At 37.1% G+C, this 27,954-nt stretch overlaps 1 protein-coding gene across 1 annotated transcript; it reads right to left on the minus strand.

The window, feature by feature from the left end:
* Positions 1-1,408: 1,408 nt before the first annotated feature.
* Positions 1,409-27,664, minus strand: PLEKHF2 (pleckstrin homology and FYVE domain containing 2). Its single transcript, XM_072603472.1, has 2 exons — positions 27,526-27,664; positions 1,409-2,813 (listed from the first exon to the last, which is right to left on the minus strand). Exon 2 carries the CDS (start codon positions 2,797-2,799, stop codon positions 2,050-2,052), a length of 750 nt encoding a protein of 249 aa, XP_072459573.1. The 5' UTR covers positions 2,800-2,813; positions 27,526-27,664; the 3' UTR covers positions 1,409-2,049.
* Between the last annotated feature and the right edge of the window lie 290 nt (positions 27,665-27,954).

Below are 27,954 nucleotides of genomic sequence, written 5' to 3' on the forward strand. Positions count from 1 at the left end.
AATATCAGATCACATTCTCTAAGAAAAATAGTAACTGAGGATTTTTAATTATAAAAATATACAGTCAATAGGTTAAAAATGCAAATGCCTTCTCAGAACAGTTCCACTTGACTTCTAAAATAGTTTAGTTTCCTATGTACCAGGATACAGACAAAACAACTTTCTCAGGTTTTATCATATTTCTCAGACAAGTACATCAATATAAGTACGAAGCAACAGGGTTGTGTGTACATACACACAAGCATAGTACAGTTATGTATATATACCTGAAGTATCTGTATGTATGTGAGTGCTATTTCTCAGAGAAAAAAATGCATTTATTTTTAATGAAAACCAGCCTTGCTGTGCTTTTGCTTCATACTACAAACAGGTCAGGTTTATGTGACCTCTTGGAGCTTTAAAAGAGTTAAAATAAAATCAATCAAAATAGTGCTTCAATCTAATTTTAAGACATTATAACAATTCTCAGTCATATAAATTAATGAATCAAGTCTCTCATGATATCTGCACCATATAATTCAAATTTTAAGACAAAACAGAGGAGCCCAGAATTATAGTTAATACACTTTAAACTGATTATTGTTATATACAAAAAAACCACTATAGTTATCTCCAGCATACAAACAGGAAAACTAGTGCAATACACATACAGGTTTATTCAATAAATATACTTTTGACCTAATGGTTACCTCAAAGTTTGCAAGCAGTGCAGAAATAGCCACTTCTCAAAAATAACCTACACTGAGCAAAGCTCACAATTTTGAAAAATCATCTGCTACTCTATTTTCATGGATTTCAAAAAAGACAACAGAAACAAATTAAACATACTATCATCTTACAAAAATAGAAATATAGTTTGGGATTTTACAAAACCTAGTATACTATTAATTTTAAGTTCAAGGTTTATTTTATACTGAGCTAAAAAGACTTGTAAAGATCGAATTCTCTTCAAATTTAAGTACATTAAAGATATTTTCTGCACTGACCATTTATGCAAATTATTTAATTTCAACTTTTCAGGCCCAAGTTTCTTTCCATTTTAAACGAGGTACTTTTCATTCATTTATCACTGAATGTTATAAGAGACTGCTTATTTTTGAGGGTACTTTAGATTGAAAATTTTCACTTTAGCTTCAACTTTTAAAGTCATTCAATTTACAGTTTAAAATAATTCTTACTAAAACTAAAGACTAACAGTATTGAAAAGGCTCAAAATAAACCTGATAAATTGGAAAGTAAATTCTTAAATATGACAGCCTTATTAATGCAAAATTCTGGCTTGTCAAATATAATTTGGTACCTATAAAAATGTAAGAATATAATCATTCTAAATTATTTTATGGGAAAAACATGCCCATCTGCAAATGGCTACCTCCAAATTAGCATACCATGGCCAGGACTTCCCTTCTTAAGCACTAATTTTATCATCTTTATTTCAAATAGCACCAATGGGTTTTTTTCTTGTTAATAACAACTGAACAAGTGAGAACATAGGGGCTTATTTCCTGTAACTGTGCTATCAATTTAAGGCACTATATGGCATACAAAATCAAAAGCAAAACAAAGTCATGCCAAATAAAATACATCTATGTTTGTTAGGGACCTTAATCACTAGACAGTATGGTTAGAAAAGCTACTAATCTCATGTAAATAATTTATTAATTCAAAAGTACATTCAGTTTTCCATAATTTTATGATGCTTTAATTTTATTTTATACCAAAATACAGAAATGATGAAAATATCAATGTAGCATATGATCTATTAATTTTTTAAAAAGCTCTAACTGAATTTTTCCAACCTTATATGAAAAGGATAGTCTAGAAAAACTCAAGTATAAGAAGGTGGAAAATTATGTGATACATTTGCAATAGTTTATCCCTGCAGAAGAGTGAAACCATTCTCTATAGAATATACCGAGGCACATAGGTTGGAAGTTTCTCAGGTAAATTTATGGCTAGAATGAAATTTTGGAGGCCACAATAAATCCCCCCTCAAAACAGATAGCTCTGATCACACTCAATTCTGTTTCTAAAAATACTTTTATATCTTTAGTCACTACTATCTTCATCATCTTCATCATCAGATACATTATTCAAAGGGGACTTAGGTGACTGGCTATAAGAGTCTGATCTAGAAGGCTGACATGTAGCCAAATCCCCAGAAGAAAGCAGATCAAAGCAGAAATCACAAATCCGCACAGGCTTAGAAGACTGGCTAGGTAGAAGAAATCGTTTTTCAGAACAGGGCCCACACACAACAAAGCCACATTTGCGGCAATGGTGACGACGATTAACAGGAGTAAATTTTGCTTTCTGACAACGCATACACACAGTTGCTTCAGAGTCAGGTACCCAGACAGCAGCATGTTCATTACTGGGAGTCTTCCCACTTTTGGAGAGTAAATCAGTAACACACTTATTTATGTGATTCATCCATTCTGATTTTTCAGTAGCTGTGGCAGCATAAACAGCAAATGATTTAGTTGGTGTCTTGATAAGCCATCCATTCCGCAGGTCCCCCTCATCCTTGATGGAATCAATAGTGACATTTTCCAGGGGAATTATATGCTGCTTGTTATATTTTTTCTTCTGAATGACAATATTGCCGTAGACAAGAATATCATTAAATAGGAAAAACTGCCTTGCTTTTGGCTTCTTTCTACACAACTTAGTCAATACTCCTTCTCCAATAAGAACTCGTCCAGGAATAGTCAAGGGTTGTCCAGCTGCTCCAAAACAGTTTTCCACTATACTTATACGTCTAGTATTTGCTTCACTGTTTGCCAATCGATCCACCATCTTCTGCTAGTAGCCTAAAAAAAAAGAAAAATTGTTATAGGGAGAGAAAAGTTCACAGAAGCTAGGACAAATTACTTGACCTAAATTTAACATGATGAATGAGTTTTTTATAAAACAGTCAAGTAAATAAGATCACCAAGACAATTCTTGAATGCCCACACACACCCCCCCAATGCTGTTTATCATCAAAGCACTTATAGGTTCTGACACACAACACTTTTTCTACTGATAAGAACTTATACTCAAATAGTACAAAGTGTGACACCAAGTAATGAAGTTGACTTATCAAGCCAGGCACAAAAAATTTCATAACTTCAAAACCACACATGCTCTCATAAAACCAAGGAAATTTATTTTGTGGAGTGCCAAGCAACAAAGTGTCTAGGGCCTGGAGAAAGTTAACTCTTTTTCTTCTAATTTATCACAAGAAAGCAGAGAGGAAAACAGATTTGAGAAGGTGCTTGAAGGACATTCGTTAATTACCAAGCTTAATATCATTACCAATGAGATTACAGATTTACACAAGAAATAATTTCCTCATCTCTACGATGAGGACATACTATTTACACCACTGACCTGATGGGGATGTTGCATAAACCAGAAAGTGACATGTCAGTCATTACAGCTCTACAAAACCACAGTAGAGTACATACAACTATTCATAGATTGATATTTTTATCAATACCACAGTAGTCTCTGTGCCTAAAACACTTCAGATACGTGCAAATTCTCAAAAAATTCAAAGATCTGACAAAAATGAAAATTAATTTAAAATAAGAGATCTCCACTTTACTCTAATGCTTCATTATGCTATAGAGATGAACTTGGGTTCTGGAAGGTTAGGCCAACAAATTACATCTTCTAGAAGGTACAGGCCTAAACAAATATGTCCATTATTTAGCTAAATTTGGAGAGATTCATAATCAAGCTGACCACAAGGTAATGGATTTTTCAACTACAGATATTTTTGAAGACCTTCAACTAAAGTCACAAGATGTGATATGTGTAAGTGCAAGAAAGATCTATAAGAAGATCCATTAAAACTGAAAGAAATAAAATTCAGATAATCCCTGATAGTATTGCACAATTATAGAATTTAAATGCCCTAGAATTTGATAAAGCAAACAACATTGAGCACAAAATTACTCAGTTGAACTGCTTTACCAGTACAGTTCTGACATCCCATAAATCAGATTCAAGAATCTCTACAGGGTTTCTCATGTCACCCTGTTGGGCAAGTCCCGTGGCTATAGCTTAGAAGCAGAAGTAAAGAGTCGAAAAGGACCAGTTACTATTCATCAAAATGTAGTAAATATATTTCAGCTGCAATTTAAATTATCTAATCTGAAGTATATATGGGTGATTAGTCAAGATACAGCAAAGATTGTAGTGTTAGCTATCTCAGCCTGGTTTTTCTTCAAGTTCTATTGGGTCAACACTATTCTTAAAAAAAAAATTAATGAGATCATCTAGAGGTATGGATTTTCCTCAATAATAAGCTTAAAGAATAAGCTAACCTCAAAATATAATCACTGAGTTTTGGAATGACTGTGCCTCCACCATGATTGAGGAGTACTTTCTCTAAATACTATATGAACCCACGAGGAATTTAAATCAGAATTTAGGATTTACAGCAAGCAATCCAGCATATCATGTCCATTATAGTACAAGCTGTAATTCTTTTTTATTAATTTTATTTATTTTCAGTGTTCTACAATAACTACCATATAACTTAGATTATGATTTTCCCCTCTCTCTCCCCTACCTCCCCCCTCCCTCCCTGAGACAGCATATAATTTTGTATAGGTTCTACACATACATTCCTATTAAATATATTTTCACTATAGTCATGCTGTGTTGAAGAATTAAAGTGAGTGGGAGAAATCATCTAACAAACGAAAACACAATACACACACACACACACACACACACAAATGATCTGCTACATTCTGCAATTGAATTCTATAGATCTTTCCCTGGATGTGGAAGCTGTTTTGCCTTAAAAGACCATTGGGAATTTTTTTTTAACGCCTTGCATTGCAATGAAGTTCCAAGTCTACCAGAAAAAACTCTCACACACTGTGGTTGTTGCTGTGCACAAAGTTCTCCTGGCTCTGCTCCTTTCACTCAGCATCAGGTCATATAAGTCTTGCCAGGCCTCTCTGAAGTCTTCTTGTTCATCATTTCTTATAGCACAATAGTATTCCATTACATTCATATACCATAATTTATTCAGCCATTCCCCAATTGATGGGCATCCCCTTGATTTCCAGTTTTTGGCCACCACAGAGTGCTGCTATAAATATTTTTGTACACGTGGGACTTTTTCCCATTTTTATGATCTCTTTGGAATACAGTCCTAGAAGTGATATTGCTGGGTCAAAGGGTATGCATATTTTTGTAGCCTTTGGGGCATAGTTCCAAATTGCTCTCCAGAATGGTTGGATCAGCTCACAGCTCCACCAACAAAGAATTAGTGTTCCAACTCTCCTACATCCTCTCCAGCATTTATGATTTTCCTGTTCTGTCATGTTTGTCAATCTGATAGGTGTGATGTGGAACCTCAGAGTTGTTTTGATTTGCATCTCTCTAATCAAGTGATTTAGAGCATTTTTTCATATGACTATAGATATCTTTAATTTTTTCCTCTGAAAACTGCCTGTTCATATCCTTTGACCATTTATCAATTGGGGAATGACTTGTATTTTTGTACATTTCACTCAGTTCTCTATATATTCTAGAAATGAGGCCTCTATCCCCGAGATTAGCTGTAAAAATTCTTTCCCAGTTTTCTATATCCCTCCGAATTTTGGTTGCATTGGCTTTGGTTGTGCAAAAATTTTTCAGTTTAATGTAATCAAAATTATCCATCTTGCACTTCATAATGCTTTCTATCTCTTCTGTAGTCAAAAATTCTTCCCTTCTCCATAAATCTGATAAATACACTATTCCTTGCTCCACCAATTTGTCCATAGTATCAATCTTTACACCTAGACCGTGTACTCATTTGGATTTTATTCTTGCGTATTGTGTCAGGCATTGGTCTATGCCTAGTTTCCACCACACTTTTATCCAGTTTTCCCAGCAATTTGTTTCAAACAGTGAGTTGTTATCCCAGAAGCTGGGGTCCTTGGATACAAGTTGTAATTCTTTAAGAATTATGTTAACCTTTGAAAAATGGTTACTCTTGCAGACAACAGAAAATGTTCACAAGTCTACCTGCCAAGACAAATCCTGAAACTATATGAACACAATTATAAAACACTTTTAACACAAATAAAGATAGATCTAAACATTTGGAGAAATATTAATTTTTCAGTGGCAGGCCAAGCCAATATAATAAAAATGACAATTCTACTTAAATTATTTATTCAGTATCATACCAACCTACCTACCAAAAAAAATTTTTTTCATAGAGCTAGAATAATAAAATTTATCTGGAAGAACAAAAGGTCAAGAATATCAAGATTCAATGGAAAACAATGTGGGGTACAGCACAGCAGTACCAGAGTTCAAACTATATTATAAAACAGCAATCCTCAAAACTGAGTACTGGTTAAGAAATACAGTGGTCAATCAGTGAAATAAATTAGGTACACAATACACAGCAGTAAATGGTCATAGTAATCTAGTGTTTAATAAGACTAAAGATCCAAGCTTTGGAGGTAAGAATTCATCTGACAAAAATTGCTTGGAAAACCAGAAAGATGTTTGGAAGAAACTAGGAATAGAACACCTCATATTGTATACCAAGATAAGGTCAAAATGGATAAATGATGCAGCCATAAAGAGTGCTATCATAAGCAAATTAGGGGAGCAATCCAAACAAGAGATGGATAGGATCACAGGAAGTAAAATATATAATTTTGGTTACATGAAATTAAAAGGCTTTTGCACAAACAAAATGAATGCAGCCAAAAATCAGAAGGAAAACAGGAAACTGGGAGAAAATGTTACAAGTTTCTCCGATAAAGGCTTCATTTCTCAAATACGCAAGGAACTGAGCCAAATTTATAAAAATAAGAGCAATTACCCAGTTGATAAATGGTCAAAGGATATGAACAGGCAGTTTTCAGAAGAAAAAATCAAAGCCATCAACAGTCACATGAAAAATGCTCAAAAGCACTACTGATTAGAGAAATGCAAACTAAAAAAACTCTTGGATAACACCTATCAAATCAACAGAAAATGAATATGAGAAATGCTGGAGGAGATATGGAAAAACTGGGACACAAATACACTGTTGGCAGAGTTGTGAACTGGTTCAATTATTCTGTAGAACAATTTGGAACCGTGCATATCCTTTGACCCAGCAATACCACTAACTAGGTCTGAATCCCAAAGAGACCAAAGAAAAGGGAAAAGGATTTATATTTACAATAGCTCTTTTTTATGGTGACAAAGAACTGGAAATCAAGGGAATACCTGTCAACTGAGGAATAGTTGAATAAGCTGTGGTATCTGATCATGATGGAATACTATTGTGCTATATGAAATGGCAAAGATGGTGGTTTCTGAAAACCCTGGGAAGACATATGAAGTCACGAGAAATAAAAGTGAACAGAACCAGGAGTTCACTGTACACAGTAACAGCAATATTGTACAATGATCAACTGTGAATGACTTAGCTATTCTCAGCAAATACTGATCCCAGGAAGTTCCAAAGGAAATTCCAAAGGACTAATGATGATGCTATCCCACCCTCCAGAGAAAGAACTGATGGAATCTGAATGCAGACTGAAGAATATTTTTTCACTTTATTTTCTTTGTCTCTTTTTTTTTGCAACATGGTTAACATGGAAATATGTTTTGCATGATTCACACATATAATCAATAACATTTCTTGCCTTCAAAATGGGTGAAGAAGGGTTGCAGAGCAAGTAGTGAAATGTAGGGAGAGAATCTGGAGCTCAAATGTTTCAAAAAATGAATGTTAAAAATAAATAATAAATGAATTTTAAAAAATAAAATACAGCCTTAAATTTTTATTATTAAAATGTATTAAAAATTTACATTTAATTGAAAAATATTTTTCAAAAAATACAATTTAAAAAATAATATCAAGGAAATCAATGAAAAATGTAAAGGAAGATGGCCTAGCAAAACCAAGTTTCAAACTATATCACAAAGCAGTAACCTACAAAACAATTTGATACTGATTAAGAAATAAAAGTACTAAAAAAAAAAAAAAAAGAAACAAAGAAAGTATTAGATCAGCAGAAGAGATTAGGTTCACAATACACAGTAGTAAATGATCACAATAATCTAGTATCTCATAAACCCAAAGATTGAAGCTTTGGGGACAAGAACTCTGACAAAAACTGCTGGGAAAAACTGAAAAGCAGTTTGGCAGAAACTAGGTATTGACCAACATCTCACACTATATACCAACATATGGTAAAAAATGGGAAAATAGTTTAGATATAAAGGGCATTATCTTAAGCAAATTAGGAATGCATGGAAAATATGGATAAGGGAAGACTATGACCAAACAAGAGATGGAGAAGATCATGGGAAGTAAAATGGCTAATTTAATTACATTAAAGTTTTGTTGTTTTTTTTTTTTACAAACAAAAACAGTACAGCCAAGATTTGAAGGAAAGAAAGAAATGAGGGGAAATTTTTACAACAACTTTTATGACAGACACGAAAATGTACATTTTGCATGATTTCACATATATAATTGATATCACATTTCTTGTCTTTTCAATGGGGAGGGGAGTGACAGGAGGAAGAATGTGGAACTCTATTTTTAAAAAGAACACTAAAAACAAATAAAACAAATGCTTTTTAAACTTCAAAAAAAATTTTAAAGAAAAAATGGTTACTCCTTATTAACTGATTAGAACTGACAACCATAACTGTTACTAATATTAAATGCTTAACTTTTTCGTAGTGGCAAAGAACTAGAAACAAAGTAATTTAACTACTGATTGCTGTTGTTCAGTCACGTCCATCTATCCATGACTCCACTTGGGGTTTTCTTGGAAAAGACTCTGGGTTTGTCATTTCCTTCTTCAGCTTATTTACAGATGAGGAAACTGAGGCAAACATGGTTAAGAGACTTGTCCAAGATCATACAGTTAAGTGTCTCAGGCCACATTTAAACTCAGGTCTTCCTGACTCCAGGCCCAGCATTCTATCCAGTGCACCACCTAGCTTCCCTAAGCACTGATTGGGAAATTTGGTTAAATCAATTGTTACAAAAATATATTATTACTTTACTCTTTGACTCAGCAATACCTTACTAGACCTATACTCCTAAAGAGTATGTGTATATACACATACACACACACACACACACACACACACACACACTATTTATAGCAACTCTTCTCATGATGGCAAAGAAATGGGTTTTTGGAATGTTTTCTTCTTTAGTATTTCCATATACAAGGTAGATCAGAAAAAAAGAACTGAACATAAAACCACAAATCTCTACTGCATACAGCTTGATTTTCCTTTTAAGTACATAATAAATTCAACATGTTCTTTCCCCGCTGTTCTATTGGTTCTGTTTTCCTTCAACCTTTCCTGTTGTTCTCTTCTACACATTTTTTCAATGTTTCAATACTTTTTTTTTTACTGGGAAAGAACAACCCAATCACTAGTCACTCTTCCTAACCAACTTCCCCACATTTTTTTTAAAAGTGAAGAGACAAAACCCTTGCAACAAATATGCATAGTAGAAGAAAATAAATTTCTACATTAGCCTTGAGTTCCCCTTCCCCTCCTTTTTTTAATCCTTATTAAAAGAGAAGGCTCAAAGGAATTTTACAGTTTACCTGTCAGATCTATGAAGAAGGTAAGAATTTATGACCAACAAGAGATAGGGAACATTATGAAATGCAAAATGGATAATTTATTACATTAAAGTTTTTGCACAAAAAAGCCAATGCAACAAAAATTAGAAGGGAAGCAGCACAAGGTGAGGAAGCAATTTTTACATCCAGTGTCTCTGATAGAGGTCTCCTTTCTAAAATATAGAGAGAACTGAATCAACTTCATAAGAATACAGCTCATTCCATAATTAATAAATGGTCAACAGATATGAACAGGAACTTTTCAGATGAAGAAATTAAAGCTATCTATAATCATATGAAAAAGTGCTCTAAATTACTAATGATTAGAGAAATGCAAATTGAAACAACCCTGAGGTACCTACCACCTCACACCTATCAGACTGGCTAATATGACAAAAAAGGTAAATGATAAATGCTAGAATAGATGTGGGAAAATTGGAACACTAGCGAATTGTTGGTAGTGTTGTGAACTGATCCAACAATTCTGGAGAGCAATTTGGAATTACGACCAAAGGGCTATAAAACTGTGTATACCCTTTGATCCAAAGAGTTCATAAAAATGAGAAAAGGACCCACATATACAAAAATACTTATAGCCCATCTCTTTGTGGTGGCCAAGAATTGAAAATGAGGGGATGCCCATCCCCCGGAGAATGGCTAAACAGGCTGTGTAGTTAATGAACGTAATGGAATGCTATTGTTTCATAAGAAATGATGAGCAGGCAGATTTCAGAAAAACCTGGAAAGATAACATGAACTGCTGCAGAATGAAGTGGGAAGAACTAGGAGAGCACTGTACACAGTAACAGCAATAGACGTGATGATCAGCTTTGAGAGACTTAAAGTTTCTCAGCAATACCATGATCTAAGACAATTTCAAAAGACTCATGATGGAAAATGCTATCTGAAAGAAGATCGAAGCACACTATTTTGTTTTTTGTGGCTTTTCCCTTTTATTCTGATTTTTCTTTCACAACATGACTAATGCAGAAATAGGTTTAATATGATTGTACATGCATAGATTATATCAGATTGCATGCCATCTTAGAGAGAAGGAAGGTGAAAAATTTACAACTAAAAATCTTATAAAAGTGAATATTGAACACTGAAATAAATAAATTTTTTAAAAAGAGAGAGGGCTCACAAGGTAGGGGAGAGACTATGGATACATTTAATTTGAGATTTTTTTAAACCATACAAAAATCCTAGGTACAAATCTCTGTACAAGAAGGCATCTTGATACAAATAGATTATATTCAACCACTTAACAATATTAAGCACTCATTACACTCTAGCTAGGAAGAAAAAACATATATCATTAAATTAAGTCTAAATTCTTCAGTCCAGCATACCAAAGGAGAAAGAAGTATATAAACAAAATGTCATCACAGTGAAGTTCATATCAGAAAATTTTAAAGGATTCCTGATATTAAAATACCTCTTTAAAAATACAGACAAGAATTTAAAAAACTCCATGCTCCTTCCTTAATGATTTTTTGGGCACATTTTACATTTATTAAGTATTTTAATACAATGTCTGTCGTGCTCTTATTAAACATGCAATAGAGACAAAATGATTTTCTTTTTAAAAAAATGTAACACTGAGAAGAGAACAGCTCCCAAAAACTGAAGATCTGTTGTTCCTATTGCAAATATAATCCTTGATATAATCTTGTGGGTAGGTAAGCACTAGAGCTCAGATTTAAAGGCCTATTGTTGGAGACATAAAACAGACTACAATCCTCTTGAGAGCTGAGACTTTTTTGTCCTTCTTTGTATACGCACCACTAAAGTGCAGTGCCTGGCACACAGGAAGCATTTAATAAATGGACCAAATAACTTTCTCTTCAAAGTTTTTTCCAACTGAATTATGAGATCTATCCTATCAGTAAATTTTACTAATTTAAAAATAGCTGCTGAGTGGCATAGAGAGTAAATAAATGGAAAGGGCACTGGTTATAACCCAATTGGCCACAACACTGTCACTAACTTATCATGTGACATTCCTTAAGTCTCTTAGCCTTCCTATAAATTGTAAATTAAATATTACATTAAACTTTACTGAAGATCTCTTTCAGTTTTCAAGTCTTATGGCCCATCAATTTATTTCCAGATTTTGAGTCAATGCTAATTTGTAATTACATTAACAATACTAGACCTGGAACCTGAAAGAAACATTTAAAAAGAAAGAGGAACAAGATGAAGGGTGGGGAAGAAGATTATATACTCCCTAGGGTAAGTTTACTATTTTAGGGTAGATAGCTTCCTCTTCTTTTTTGACAAATCAACTAATTAGAGGTGAAAAGCCATTTTACAAATTACATTTTATTTTTATCTAACAGCAAATAAAAGGAAGGATTTAGCTCGTAAGCTTACAATGCTACAATGAATGAAATCAAAGAGAGCAGGTTATTTTTTGGGGAATAATCATGCCCTTTATTTAATAACCACTACTGTGAAAAAAAATCACTTATTAACTTTTAAATCTTGTGAGCTCTGGATGACCAGTTAGTGACCTTACATACCTGCCTATTCCTTTTAATGAGAGAATATGCTATTTGAATGGGATTTCTTCAAGTTATCTCAAGGTTAGCCCCAGAATAGAGACTATAATTACAAGGGTCTGAATTTAATGATGTAAAAGAGAATGCCAGTCACACAAAAAAGTGCCTTTAAAAAATAGCTCTTTAATATATACAACTTAATGAAATTAAAAAGCATTTGAATATTATTAAAACCACTTTCAGTGTTATTTAATCAAAAAGCTGCTCAACATTAACTTGTTGAGAGATCATTACAAATGTAAATTTTATTGTTCAAAAACAATTCAACAAACATTGCAATCTACTGTTTAAGAAACAAAAAGGTTTCTGTCCACAAGAAGTTTACATTCTAATGGACAGGCTGAACTGTCTGAAAAGTTGAAAAAATTTTTATTATTATATATAAACATTACACAAACATATAAATATTATATACATAATTATTATGAACATTATGTAAACATTGTTTTATTTAATTTTATATCCAAAAGCAAAGAAGAAACAATTCTCCTCTCCTCATCTATTACCAATTGAAGAATTCTGGCAAAGCAGCTATTCTATTCTTTAAAAAATGTCCAGGTACTTTATTCCACAGAACAAAACTGTCCTACCTTTCATTCATAGTAATCACATTAATATGAGTTTGATATGAAAACTACTCATTTTAGCAACACCAAAAATTAAGTAACGAGTTTGCAGATTTTAATATGAAGTTAATATTCAGTATTGAAAAGAAAAGTAACATTTGCCACATTCTCAAATACAGCCTTATACTGTTAGTGAAAAACATAGTAAAGTTTTCTAAATTATTAAACAAAATACTAACAAGTATTAACTCTGGATGGTCACTTTCTCCTCAAGGTCTATAGCTACTACTGCCTTTTTCTATTAACTTTTCTTCACCCAGTTAATGGAATTTCAGATTTTAATTTCAAAAATTATCATTTGCTACATATTTTTAAAAGTTTTATAGTACTGTTTTGTTTCCAGGATACTATACCTCTGTCTCTTAACCACAGAAGTAAACTCTTCTAAGCCAGTTGACAGTCATTTATTAAAGCACTGCAGGGGATAAAAAAAAATAAAAGTAAAAACAGTCCTTGCCATCAAGGAGCTCACTTTCTAAAGAAAGAACAACATTAACATAAATGGATACCTGAAAGATAAAGTACATGGAATGCAATCTCAGAGACAAAAGAGGGGAGTGGGCTGAACGACTAAGAAGGTCTTCTAACAAAAGATGGGATTTGAACTGAGCCTTTGAAGAGGCCAGAGAAGGAAACTAAGAGGCAGAACATTCCAGGTATGGCAGATAGCCAGAACAAAGGCATGGAGACAGAAGATGGAATGCCTTGTAAAGAAACTTCACATTTGATTCTGTAGGTAACTGGGAGATGGGGGGGAGGAGAGGGGGAGGGGAGAGAAAGGGTAGGACCAGTGGTTTTAAAAATAATTTTGACATCTGAGTGGAAGATGAAATGGAAGGAGAAAAATGAGACAGGTAATTACGCAGTTAGCTACTTCAATAGTCCAGAAGAGAGGTGATGCAGGCCTGAATTAGATGTCAATGAAGATTATAGAAATGACAAAATTTGGCAACATATGGAATATGTGGGAACAATATAATGGTAATTTAAATGGGAAGATCCTCCCCATTCATTAACAGGCCCCACGTGACCTATCACGTCACATGGAAGCCTGAGTCACATGAATCTGTGGAGGGAGGAGTTTGCTGAATGATTGGAGCAGGCAGGGTGGAACATGAAGAGGCGGAGCTAGAGCAGAACCGAGAGGAAGGAGAATAATCATAGCTGGCTAGCGTGAGTGAGAGAGCTTGTTTGTGATTTGTTTAAGGGAGCGGGTTTGTGGGAAGCCTAACAGAGGGAAGGCTTGGGAATGGTATTTCCCTCTGCCTTGTTATTGTGTATAGATTTCTTTGTTACTATGATGGATTTGGCTTTCTGGTGTCGGAGTAAATGTTTTGGTTCTGTCTTCCATGTGGAGAGTCAGTTGTATTTCATGATTCAGAATTGGACCTGCATATTTATGGCTGCCATAAGCACTGTGAATATCATGTTGGCACTAAAGATGAAAACAAAGAGTCCAAGATGGCATCTAAAGAAGAGTCCAAGGATGGTAGTGCCTTCGACAACAATAAGGAAATGTGGAAGTCGTGGGGAAAAAAAGAGTATTTGGAAATGCTGAGTTTGAGATGACAATGGGATATCTAGGATGAGATGCCCAAAAGGCAAATGGTAATGGAGGGCTATAGCTCAAGAGAGAGAGAGTAGGGCTGCATATATAGGTCTGGGAATCAAGTACATGCTACTGTCGATTTTTTTAAGTCATATCTGACTCTGTGACCCCATTTAAGGTTTTCTTGGCAAAGATACTGGGGTGATTTGTCATTTCCTTCTCCAGTTCATTTTACAGATGAGGAAACTGGGTCACACAGCTAGTAAGTGTCTGAGGCCAGATTTGAACTCAGAAAGACAGTCTTCCTGACTCCAAGCCTGGTACTCTATCCAGGGTGCCATCCAACTGCCCCCTATCAACTACATAGAGATGATAACTGAACCATGGGAGCTGATGAGATCATCAAATTTACAACAAAAAGAGGAGAGGGCCCAAGATAGAACCTTGAGGATACTCATGATTAGTAGGAGTGGCATGAAGGAGCAGTCAGAGAGACATGAAGAGAACCAGGAGAGCAATATCATAAAAATCCAGAGAGGAGAAAGGATCCAGGAGAAGATGTGTAAAACACTGCAGTGAGGTCTAGAAAAATAAAGACTGAGAAAAAACCATTAGATTTAGCAAGTAAGAGATTGCTAGTAACTTTTGGAAAGACCTGTTTCAACTGAATACAGATGGAAGCCATATTGTAAAGGGCTTAGAAGAGAGTGGGAGGAGAGAAAGTGGATGCATATAGTGTAGATGACTTTCTTAAGGTGTTTAGAGAGTGGGTTAGGGCCTCCCCCATTAGTACTCATACTAACAGTAATATAGTATTTAGTTTAAACTGCACTAAGACTTTTGGGTTACTCTGTGTTTTCCACATTTGCTCTATATTGAAAAATCCTGCTTAAATAAACCCATGCTTCTTTAATACCAACTAGTTATTCTTTAGTAACAACTAAGGTAAGCAAATTCCTCAAAATTAAAACCCAATGACCAAGATCAGAGAACACACAAATGGCCAACACACAAATCTCTTGATCACAGCTCTAATGGAACACTTTATCACCTACCTCATGAGTAGGGTAGTTTATTCTTTCAGTTAGTTTCACTGTTATGCTTTTGGAGAAGAAAGGGTAGGAACAAGAAGAGGTCATCTAGAAGTCTGATAAAAATACACTTAAAACACTGGGCCTGAAGTCAGGAAGGAATGAATTCAAATCCAGCCTCAGGCACTAGCAGTATAATCCTAGGTAGGTTACTTAACCTTTTTTTGCCTCAGTTTCCTCATCTTTAAAATAAAGATAATAGTACCTACCTCCCAAAACTGTTTTGAGGATCAAATAAAATAAAGGGTTTAGAAGAATGCCTGGCACATAGCAGACATTATATAAATGTTAGCTATTACTAGGTATTACCAGACAACTATTCCGCAACTGAAGAGTCTTAAAGAGTTACCTGGGGCCCTGAAAGCTTAAGCAACTTGGTCAACATCACAGTCAGTGAATTCAGATCTTCCTGACTCCAAGACCAACCCTTTATATCCTCTGTGCCATGCTGCTTTTCTAGTAAAAACAAAAAAGGCCTGCTAAGTGCACTGCCAGAAAAGAGATTAAGGCACATGGAACAAATAAGATAAAATTTTGTTAAGGTTTGTCACTTTTTTTCCTTTTAGCAATGTGGTGGAACACCAACAGGATAACAGCTTTGGGAGAGCAGTTAATAAAGGTTCTTAAGCAAAGCAGCTATGATATCAATCAGTCCTTGAGGAACAACAGACTGATGAAAAATAAGGCTGCTTGATTTGTTGAAGTCCACATTAACATATGCAAAAATCAAGAATGGATGGTACAAATCAAATCTTAATTCATTAACAGTTTACAATATATATTTTTAAAAGATGTCCCAATCCACTTAAACTACTGTACCTAAGTGAATATACTAAAGATTGAGTAGAGGAGATTCATTAATAAAGAAACCAATCTCAAGATGAAATATATCCTTTAAGAAATTATTTCATCTCCCTCCTGAAAAATTATATTTCTTAATGGAAAAAAATAGAGCATATGTGTATGCACTTTCATCAACAAAAGTAAATTTCTGAGGCAGGTGAGAATTGTTAAAAAATTTTTAAAACATAAAACACTAACAAAGTCTAAGTAAATAAACCACGGCCAACACTGGCTCCTCCTTCATCATTAAACCTCAAAAACAAAATATCTCAAGACCAATAATTTCACTGGAACTTACAAAAGTTCCAGTGCTTAAAAGTATATTTGCACATGTTCTGGTAAACTATAATTATGTCAGTTTAAATTGTTAATTGTTACCAACATTAAGAAACTCAATACAAATATACAACTTCTAGCCTTGCTCCTGTAACCTCTCTGTGCCTCAGCCTCCAAACTCTAAATGAGAGGAATGAACTGGATAACCTCTATGTTTTATCTCACTTCTAAAAATCTGTAACTTTATCATCAACCCCCAATCCCCTCATCTCTGAGTCTCCCTTTCCTATCAACACCCTATTAGCTCCATTTCAAATGCCATATCTCTGTAACAATTATTTTACATATTTTATTCTCAGGACAACACTGCTAGTGTCTATTACTTGTCACTGCTGTTCAATCGTTCCAAATGTGTCTAATGCTCTGTGACCCTATTTGGGGATTTTTGCAAAGATACTGGAGTGCTTTGTCATTTCCTTCTCCAGCTCACTTTAAAAATGAGGAAATCAAGAGAAATACGGTTAACTGACTTGCCAGGGTCACATACCTACAATAGGAGACTGGATTTGCACTCAGGTCTTCCTGACTCCAGGCTTGGTGCTCTATTCACTGTGCCACCTAACTGCCCTAGTTTCTATTACTATCCCCATTTTTTAAATTGAGAAAAACAGGTTCTAAGAGGCCAAAATGATTTCCTGAAGTAGTCAAAGAGATGTAATAAACATGGAATCTGAATGTATATATTTTTTTCCCTGATCCTCACCTTACCTAGAAATTTCTTCCTCTCATCTGATTTCGAATTTGTATTACATTTATTTGTGTGCAGGTATAATCGTGATTATGTGTGTTCATCCTTCGTTTCCAAAGACCATGTCATCAGAGAAATAATGACATGACTTGCACTTGACTTTGTTTTGAGTGAGGGAGGGCTGTACAGGTCACCAGCCTCACTTGTCCTCCAGAGCCATCTAAATCCAGTGGCCAGATATTCATCAGGATGACTAGAGATGACCCAGGATGAGGCAATTGGGGCTAAGTGACTTGCCCAAGGTCACACAGCTAGTGAGTGTCAAGTGTCTGAGGTGAGATTATATGAAAGCCTTGAGAGCTAGTATAAAGTCCTTCTGTCTCCCACACAAACCTAGTGCAGCATGCTTCACACTGTACATGATTTAATAGTGCTCTAGTGAAAAAAAGATATGTACATAACTAATACAAGATAGAATAAGATAAATGTTCTGAGATACAAAATGCTAACTGGGGGGGGATTAGCAGAAAGAGGGATTGTTGCCATCTAGGATACCCCAGCAGCCTAGCACAGTGTATAGTAAGACCTAAGACAGTGGCTTCCTTGCTGCTGTTCAAACAAGACACTCCATCTCTGGATTCAAGGCATTTTCTCAGGCTGTCTCCTCCACTGGAATTCTCTCTCTCCTTATCTCTGCCTCCTGTCTTCCTTCAAGTCCCAGTTAAAATCTCAGCTTCTGGAGGAAGCCTTTCCCAGCCTCTCTTAATTGCAGTGTGTTCCCTCTGTTAATTATCTCCAATTTATCCACAACATAGCTTATTTGTACATAGCTGTTGAGTATGTTGTCTTCCCCACTGGAACATGAGCTCAATGAAAGCAAGAACTGTCTTTTACCTTTCTTTGTATACCCCAGAGCTCAGCACGGTCCCTGGCACGTAAGAGGTACTTTTATTGATGTAAAAAAAAAAATGTATACTGATTAACTTTGGTGTGGGGCTTGAAGTAAGATCTATATCCAAATGCCACATTTACTACTTTTGTGACCTTCAACAAGTCTCAGAATCTGTTTTCTTCATCTTTTAAAACTGGGCTAGAAACTAACAGTGTTGTCATGAGGATCAAATAAAATGTGTAAATGTCAAACATCATTATTATCCCTCTGAAGTGCTGGTTGCTCCTTCCATTATTATAATAAAATAATTGACATTTACATATCATTTTACCTACCTTATGAAGTAAATACTACAGATATTACAATGTTACCAATCAGACCAGGACACTTGAGCTTATAGAGGTTAAGTGACCTGCCCAGGGTCACACAGATAACCTAAGTGTCAGAATTTAAAACTAGAAGTTCCTAGCTCCAACTCCAGAGCTCTAGTCGTGAGGTCACCACTATCATTATTTATGCAATTATGTAAGGCTAACATCCATATTTTTACATTTGGAGGACATTGCTAGTAAAAATTTAAAGCTCTCTGTGGTTTTGCAACTGCAAGCACACATGCAGATATTACCCCCCACTATTTCTTGGAACTAGCCTCATGAGTAAAATTAAATTAATGCCTCAAACTAAATATGACCCAAAGATCATTTCCCCACCCTCAATACAAATACAAAGTCAAACACTAGTGCACCAATTGCGTACCTGCCTAAAACTACCAGTGATGCTTGTTATGACAAAAGATTACTCATAACCAGAAAAGGGCCATCACCTACTCCCTGAGGAATGTTTACAGCATTTATTTTATTCCAGTAAGCTGCTCCTTCCACCAACTATGTACAGGCTGTCATTTCTCAGCAGCATGACTTAGCAACATGTATTCATATATAATTAAAACACAAGTTTTAATACCTCAGTAGTAAATCCTCAAAGTGTCCTTCTGAAAAATAAAATTAATAAAACAATAAGGTGTATATCTTGTGTGGATAAAGACTGAGAAGCTGAGGAGCTAAACTGTCATATAAAATTACTACTCTTCCAAAGCAAAAGTCATGTTGTTTCTGCCAATTTGAGAGCTTAATGCTACGGCAAAATGAAGATTTACAGTCATTTTACAATATCAGAAATTCTAATTTATTGTTATTTCTCTAGATTTGGGATTTGGTGATGAGTCCTACATAAATCTAAATTCTTTTCAATTTTAAATATTTTTACCAACTTAATTATTTTCACTGCCTTCAAGGAGTTTTTAAATGATGGGTGAGGGGAAGATAAAAATATCCACAGAGGAAAGTAAATACAAGATAATCTGAAAAAGGACAGAATAACAAATGGGAGGACCAAGAAAGAGCTGGACTATAAACTTTATAGGAAATTAAGGCTCCTAAGATATTGAGGTAAGGAGGGAGTACACTATAATACCAGCACCAAGAGACAGGCTGTGGGAAATAATAAAGGAGATTGGAATAATAGAGTTTAGGGAACAGAAAGTAGGTCAGCTTGACTAAAAGAGTGTGAAGGGGAGTTCTGTGAAATAAAATTGGAGTGGGCAGGTTGAAGACAGACTTTGAAAAGCTTTAAATTTCAGTCTGAGGAATTATCTTAGAAGTTACAGGGGGCCAATGAAGATTTTTGAGTGAGGGAACGACAGCCATTATACACATTATACCAAACACTGAAAGTCAGATACCAGAGCACCAATTATATACCTGTGCTTTAAGATTATCTTGGTAATTGTTTTTTAAAGCTGATATAAAATCCTCTATTTGACATTCAAAGCCCTTCATAACCTGCCCTCCCAAAGCCCAAATTTTCTTGTCTTCTTATACCAAGGCCCCACCTCTGAGTACACTGAGATCCAGTTAACACTAGTCTCCTTGCTGTTTCTCAGACAAGATACTCCACCTCTCAGTTCCAGATATTTTCTATGGGCTGTCCTCTACAAGTGGAAATTCTGACCCTCTTCATCTCTGCCTCCTGACTTCCTGTAAGTCCCAGTCAAAATTCCACCTTCTTACATGAAGCCTATACCAAACTTTCTATTTCTAGTGCCTTTCCTCTCGATTACTTCCTTATTTAACCTGCTTATGAATAAACTGTTTGCATGTCATCTTCTCCATTAGACTGAGCTCCTTGAGAGCAGAAACTATCTTTTGCCTTTCTTTGTATCCCCAGAACTTAGCATTCCCTGGCACATAACAGGTGCTTAGTGTTTACTGACTGGCTGATGTAAGGCATCCAGCATACATCCCATAATCAGTAAATATTCAGTCTAATCCTGTCTCCTAGTTTCTCCATTCCAATCTAAGACAAATCACTTGACCTCTCTGAGCCTCAGTTTCCAGATCTGTAAAATGGGGGTGAAGAGGGCCAAGCTACAGTGGAGGAAGATGATCTTCCTTCCAGTCCTAACATCCTATGATCCTGTCCCCTTGCCATTTCCAGGCCTTCCTTCAGCTGCCATCATTCTGCAACTTACTTTGAACACTATCTCAAGCTGTCAAGGTCCTAGGTATTGCTATCTTCAAAGCCACTTAAATCACCTCAGAAGAAGTTCAGCACCTGGATTCCTCTCCACCAAATCTCCTGCCCTTGGGCCTTGAGAATTTCCCTAGTACACCAGTCCAAAGGTAACTCCCATGATCTCTATCTTCACTTTACTTCCAAGAAGGTGACAATACCTTAAACCCAAATTGTTTCATTTCCATGATCACAAACTATGCAATTCTTCTCAGATGATAGTTTTCTTGTCCTTCCATCTCTCCATCTAACTTACTATATATTTTTTTCTTTTAAATAGTTTTCCCATGACTTTAAAATGTGTGGAAATTTTTACATCTATCCTTTTCTCCATGCCTGTTCTCCTAAGTCATACAACAGGCAGATATAAGTTCTAGAACTTCCAACATTTTACCTTTAATCCTTTAATTTTAATTTTACTTGCCTCTGACTCACTTTTAAACCCATTCTTCAAACTCACCACAACATATACTACCTTCCATCCTTTTCCTGATTGTGACTCCACTTTATTCACTTCAAAGTTCAACTTAATGTACTATCTTGAATTCAATTCTAAGAGCACTTGTTACTTTTGCCCAGGCTTGCAAATGAAATGTCATCCTTGGCACCTTACTCCCTCTCATCCCCTACATTCAATCTGATTCCAAAATACTCCCCCTTCTGATACTGCCACCACTCTGGTTCAGGCCCCTCTCACCACACACCTGGACTACTGTAATAGCCTGCTTGTTGGTCAGCTTGCCACAAGTCTCTCCCTATTTCCAGTCTAACCTCCATTCAGCAGCCAAAGTGATTTTTCTAACGTGAAAGTTTAACCATGCATATCAGTCTGTCTGTGTCTGTCTCTCTCGTTCCCATTCACACACATACAACTCAAACTCAATTGGTTCCTTATCATTTAAGGACCCTCAACATACTGATTTAATTTTAAAATGTAATGTTGTCTATATTATTCTATTTTTATTTATTTTGTTAAATATTTCCCAATTACATTTTAATTTGATTCTGCCCCCCACTCAAGAGTGTTGTCAGCAGCATGTGGCAAACTAGTGTGTCTGACACCTCTGACTTATAGGATCAAATATCATATCTTCTGTATGCCATTCAGAGTCCTTCATAACCCAGCCCTTTCCCCTCACCTTTCCAATTTTCTTATACCTTACAGCTCCCCCACCCTCACTCTGCCTCCCCACATACTCTGTGATCCGGTGACACTGGCCTCTTTGCTACTTCTCAAACAAGACAATCCATCTCTCTGTTCTAGACATTTTCTCTGTTGACAGAGAAACATTCCTCATGCCTGGAATGCTCTTCCTTCTCATCTCTGCCTCTTGGCTTCCCTGAAGTCTCTGCTAAAATTCTACCTATAAGAAGCCTTTCCCAATTATAGTGCCTTCTCTCTGTTAATTACTTCCTATTTACTCTGTATATAGCTTGTTTATACATAGTTCTTTGCATGCTGTCTTTCCCATTAGATTGTGAGCTCTAGGAGGGCAGAAACCGTCTTTTGTTCTTCTTTGCATCCCCAGCACTTAGCACAGTGCCTGGTATATAGAAAGCACTTAATAAGTGCTTATTGAATATCTACTGTATACTGTGTTGATACCTACCGTGTTCCATAATGAACCATCTTTAACACTTAGAATGCAAAGATAAAAACAAAACAGTCTCTGCTATCCAAGAACTTACATTCTACTGGGGAAAATACATGTACACAATGGGCGGCATTAGTTGACAACTGAGGGATCGGAATAGACTTCCTAAAGAAAAGTGACCAGAGCTGAACTACAAATAAAGCTATGGATACTAAAAGGTAGAACTGAGGAGTGACTGTATTACAGGAATAGTGGATAGCCAGTGCTAAGGCATGGAGACACAGAGATGCAATGCCATGTATGGGGAAACAGCAAATACGCAGAGTAGATGAAGGAAAGCAATGAGCAAAAAGCCTAGAAAGTTAGGCTGGAACCAGACTGTGAAGGATTTTAAAAGTCAAACAGAGAGATTTGTGTTTCCTCCTAGACGCAAAAGATAACCACTGAAATTTCTTGAGCCGGGAAGGAGAGACACAGAATAGTGCTTTAGGAATATCAATTTGACAAGATGTTTAGAGGATGGAATGGGGAGGGGAAAGACTGGAGGCAGGGAGACTAATTAGGAGTCATGCAATAGTCCAGGAAGAAGTGAAAAGAGCCTAAAATAGCATGGTGGTCAAGAGTGAAGAGAAGGATTCAGATGCAGATGGGATATACATGAGAGCTAGGAAAAACACCCACCACTATCCCTCTTGCCTCTTATACGCAGAGGTGCTGAAACAACTCCCCCATTACAACATACCTCATAACTGGTCATTCTGCCTCTGCTTGAAATCCTCCAAATAAGGAAAATCTACTACCTTCCTGACACTTACAGTAGAAAGCAACAGCAACACATTTTGAAGAGGACCTTGCTTTAAATCCCTCATCTGCTCTTTACTGCTTGAGTGACCTTGAACAAGATATTTAACTTCTCTGGGTCTAAGATTCCTTATCTGCAAAATGAGGAGTTGGACTATACAGGATCTAAAGTTTCTTATGGCACTTTTTTTCCTGACATCAAACCTGTTTTCCTCCTTACAACTTTCATCCATTGCTCCCAGTTTTGACTTCTGCCAAACAGAGAAGAGCAAGTCTAATCCCTGGGGAACTACATAACCATTCAAATACAGGAAGACAGCTATTATGATTTCCCAAGTTTTCTCTTCTCTATGAATTACTAACCCTAAAAGTTATAGATGAATTGTAGGATCAGCATCCACAGAAATTTTCCCTGTGCCAGGACATTGTAAGTCTGGTCCCCCTCAAAAAGATCACTTTTTTTTTTTGTTAATTTGCCTTTAAAGAGCTTAAGGTCAACATTGGACTAGCTGGCTACTCTAGTCCCTTCCCAATCTAAAAAGACTGTAATTCTTTTTTTGAGAGTTTGAGGTTAAGTGAATTGTCCTGAGATGAAGTGTCAGAAGCAGGCCGTCCCAGACCCTCTATCCGCTATAGTACACTGGCTCTTCTTTTGTTACTTATTTACAAGATAAAATCAAAACTTTTTGACTGCTGAAAATTATGAGAATCACTTAAAATGCCTTTCATGCAATCATCAGAATTTTATTGAGTATTGAGTATTTAGTCACAAACAAAAATGCAGACTTATTCAAAGATCACAGTATGATGTCCAAACTACACATGATCAATGTATAAGGGTCACACTTGTTCCTTCTACAATAACCAATAATTTAACTCGCCTTTTCATCAAGAACTGTTTCAGTAGATTTACGTAGCCTATCTTTGAATTCTGTCCAATTTAAGTCATAACTTTCTGGTGATTCTATCACTGAACAGAATGTGAGAATCTATTACTGTCACTACTACTATCTATCAGTGGCTACTTTGCATTGTTGAAGACTATAACTTCACATGCCTTTCAAAGTATTTCTTCTCTTTAGTTTGTAAAACTGTATTCCTTCTAGCTCATTCTACAACTGCTTTAATGAAACATCTACTACTATCTTTCATATGACTAATTCAGAAATTCAATACATTCTAATACATAACTAAAACATTCAATACATGACTAACTCAAAAATTCAATACATTCAATTCAACCAGCATTTTTACTAAAGCACTGTTCTAGGTACTAAGTAACGGTAAGAATGAGCTGTGCCACACATGCCTCTTTCTGATGTCCCTGACAATTAGGATGGGAGCCCTACTCCAACAGCCCAAGGGGTGATACCCCTCCAAGATTTGATAAGCTTCTCACCCCCCCTCCCCCAAGTCTTAAAGCTACCATTTCTGATTAGGCTTATTATTATTAAAAACTCCAAACAGGCTACTCTCCAGAGGGTACAGAGTGACTTGATCATCTGATTATCTGATGTCTCCGTTATAGCAACACTGTTAGGTTGATTATTTCCTAAGTATAGAATTATGAAATGAAGTTGGCTAGGGCAAATTTAGTGAGGGATGTCTATACAATCATTATGGAGATCCGCTATTTCCCTTGTTAGTGGTGTAGAGTTGAGTTTAAGTAACCACACCTTCCTTGATACCTACAAGACTTCTACAAATATTTAAGTAACTGCAATTTAATATTGAATCACCAAGTCATCCAAAGAAATTCCAAATTAGTCTTCTGAAAGTTTCCAAATAGACTGAGTATGTCTATGCATTTAAAACAACTTTGGAAGAAAGCTAATGGTATTTCACTGAGTTCATAGTATTCAGTATTAAGGATTCCTCATACAGACAAGATATATCTCCTATGTTCAAGGAGATGAGGATTAATAAGTAAACTAAAACACGTTTAGGGAGAATTGATTTCAATCAGGAAAGATGGGTTTTCAGTAAGGCTGTGAAAAGGTAAAATATGGTTAACAAATGGAAGCACATTCTATAGGATGAAGAATCTATCAAGTCCTAGAGCAGAGATGTCCTCAGTTGTTTTGTTTTTTCAACAGTGGGTCACATGGTCAAAAATCTATGTATGTATGTCTGATTTATTCATTTCCAATACTGGTAAAGAGAGACAGAAGAAGAGATAGTCAGTCTTGAAGCCAAGAATACCTGGATATAAATTCTGTCTCTAACACACTTACTTTGTGAATCTAGGCAACTCTATTATACTCTTATGTTTCAGAGAAGGTGTCTACCCGCTTTAAGAGAAGGCATTTTCTCACACAGGAGTTCATGATATCAATGAAATCAAAGGTCTCTTCTAGTCCTCAACAATAATAATAGTAAAGTTCAGCCTGTTATCTATACAAAAAAATATGGATTTACAGCAGTAATACAAAAACAATCTTATTCATTAGAAAGCATGGCATTACAGGCCTTGTCCCAGTCATTGCCCAATTTTTTTCAAGTTAGTGTGAATATTTGTATTTAACTCTTTAAAACTGAGCTGTACTTAGTAAGGACATCACCATTCAGACTCCTGGTATTCATCACTGATGGCCCTCTTTTAGCTTTGATTTCATCCATTTCATGGAAAAGACAGAGGGACACAAATACTATCAGGACTTGATTAAGAAATGCCATTGTGGCTATGCCCTATTGACATACTAATTCATGTAATTAGGTTTTTTAAAAGTTCTCAATCATTTCACTCCAGGATCTGGCATCCTACCTTTGGTCTTTCAACTGAGCATCTTAGGAAAAGGGTCTGCATTTAAAGAAGGGGCTCTAATACTTGGTAGCTGATTTTCATACTACTGTGGACACAAATCTTGAAGCAATTGGACAGAGTGAAAAGGGAAAAAACTATTAAGTGTATTTAACACACAGAGTGACAAGAGTTTCAAAGGTCAATCATTTCATTCCACAACCTTCTAAATATAACTACTGTGAGATACTAAGATTCAGTTAAAGATAACACATACACGAAAAAAGAGCAAACAATTTCATTCTCAAAACTCTGGTGAACTGCAACACATTTCTGATCAAAATGATGCCTTAAAAAAATTTTCATTCAGTACATCAGGTTGTGTAGAACAATGGAAAGAGCAATGGTTATGGAATTAGAGGACCTAAATTAAAATTCTGCCTTCCGTCTTTGAGACTTTGGGCAAGCTGCAACCTTCCCAGGTCAGCTTCTTCATCTGTAAAATGAGGAGTTGGACCAGATCCAGATGGCTTCTTCCCCTACTTTCCATGTCTCTATGACCACTTGTTTCTTAGGGATTATTTCTAAGGATACTTAAATCCTTAAGTGTTATTACCCTATTTAAATATCCTATTTCAGTTGGGTTTTTTTTTATTTTTAAGCAAATTGGTGACTGATGGTAAGTATCGTTTAATACAAAGGTAATGTTTAATATAGTTTTATCCCATCGTTGTCAGCGCCTTCCGAAGGAAAAATTAACCCAGGGTTTCGTAATGCTGAATAACCTCAACTCCCTATAAAGAGACCAAAGGCCACAACAGGGGCAAATATACTGAACTAGGAATGCGGTACACACGCAGCTCCCAGAACTAGTGAAAAATTACTTGTCGGTGTTTAACTCGCTTCACTTTATTTCGAGGACGACAGGTCTACACATGCTGATTTTTTTGTCTAAATGTCTTTAGGCTATCTCCGACTGTATAAGAAAAAACCCAACTATCATTTTAACGTAATTTGCAATAATATGCAGCAAAAATATACAGGTAATGTCCCTGGTTAATCGCAATCTGTACGCTCCTCTACAGTCAAACGTACAACAGGAATAGGGCAGAGCCTGGCAAACAACACCCTGAGTTTTAAAAGCCTCCAAAGAAATCAAGTCGGGGAACCACCATCGGCCTCGGAGAGACCCCGGGGCGCCAACGAGCCGACTCCTGGACGGAGGCGTCCGCCCCCCCGCCCCGGCCACGCCGGGGCCACTTCTTTCCGACCCGGCTGAGATCGGCTCCCCGGCCTCGGGTCCCGGGGCGCGCGCTCGGGCCTCCACCGCGGGGAGCCGGAGGTCCGGGGCCGGACCCGAGGCGCCGAGGTGGGTTAGGGAGGGCGGAAGCCTCGGTGGCCGACCCCCTCCCCTCGGCCCGTGGTCCCCGGCCCCACGACAGGCAGGGCTCCCGCGCGCCCGACCCGAGGCGCGGCGAGGGAGCCGGGAGCCCCGTTTTCCCCAGACCCCAACATGGCGTCGGCCGACACCGCCGCCGCCGCCGCCCGGGAGGGGGGAGGACCACGGCTCCCCGCGCCGGAGGAAGAGCTCGGAAAGTTTCTCTTCGCGGCCGCCGGAGGCACCTACCCGGCCGGACGCCCGGCGGCAGTCAGCGAGGCTCGAAAGCTTCCCGGTAGCAGGGGCTGAGAGCGGCCGGCGGCTGGCGGCGTCCCCGCCCGGCCGCCCTCCCCCGGGAGCAGCGCGAGCCCTTCTCCGACGGTGCGAGGGGCTTCCGCGGAGGAGGAGGAGGCGCCGCAGCCGCCGCCCGGGCCCCCGCTCGAAGCCGACCCCGATCCGGACCCGCCGAGCCAGGAGCGCAGCGGGCGGCCCTTCGTTCACAGGTGACTCTTCACAGCCTCTCCCAAGACTCCCCCGCCCCCCGCCGCCGCCGCCGCCGCCACCTCCTTCTCCAGTCAACTACGGCCTCAACCGCCTCCTCCACAGCGGCGCGTGCGCGACAACTTCAGAGCACACCCACCCCGCCCTCGAGGCGCGGGGGGCGGGGCGAGCCGCGGA

This window comes from Notamacropus eugenii, chromosome 4 (assembly GCF_028372415.1).
Source record: "Notamacropus eugenii isolate mMacEug1 chromosome 4, mMacEug1.pri_v2, whole genome shotgun sequence".
NCBI classification, from domain to species: domain Eukaryota; kingdom Metazoa; phylum Chordata; class Mammalia; order Diprotodontia; family Macropodidae; genus Notamacropus; species Notamacropus eugenii.

Coding starts and splice junctions, on each gene's coding strand:
- PLEKHF2 (XM_072603472.1), bottom strand. CDS start 2,799: ATGGTGGATCGATTGGCAAACAGTGAAGCAAATACTAGACGTATAAGT.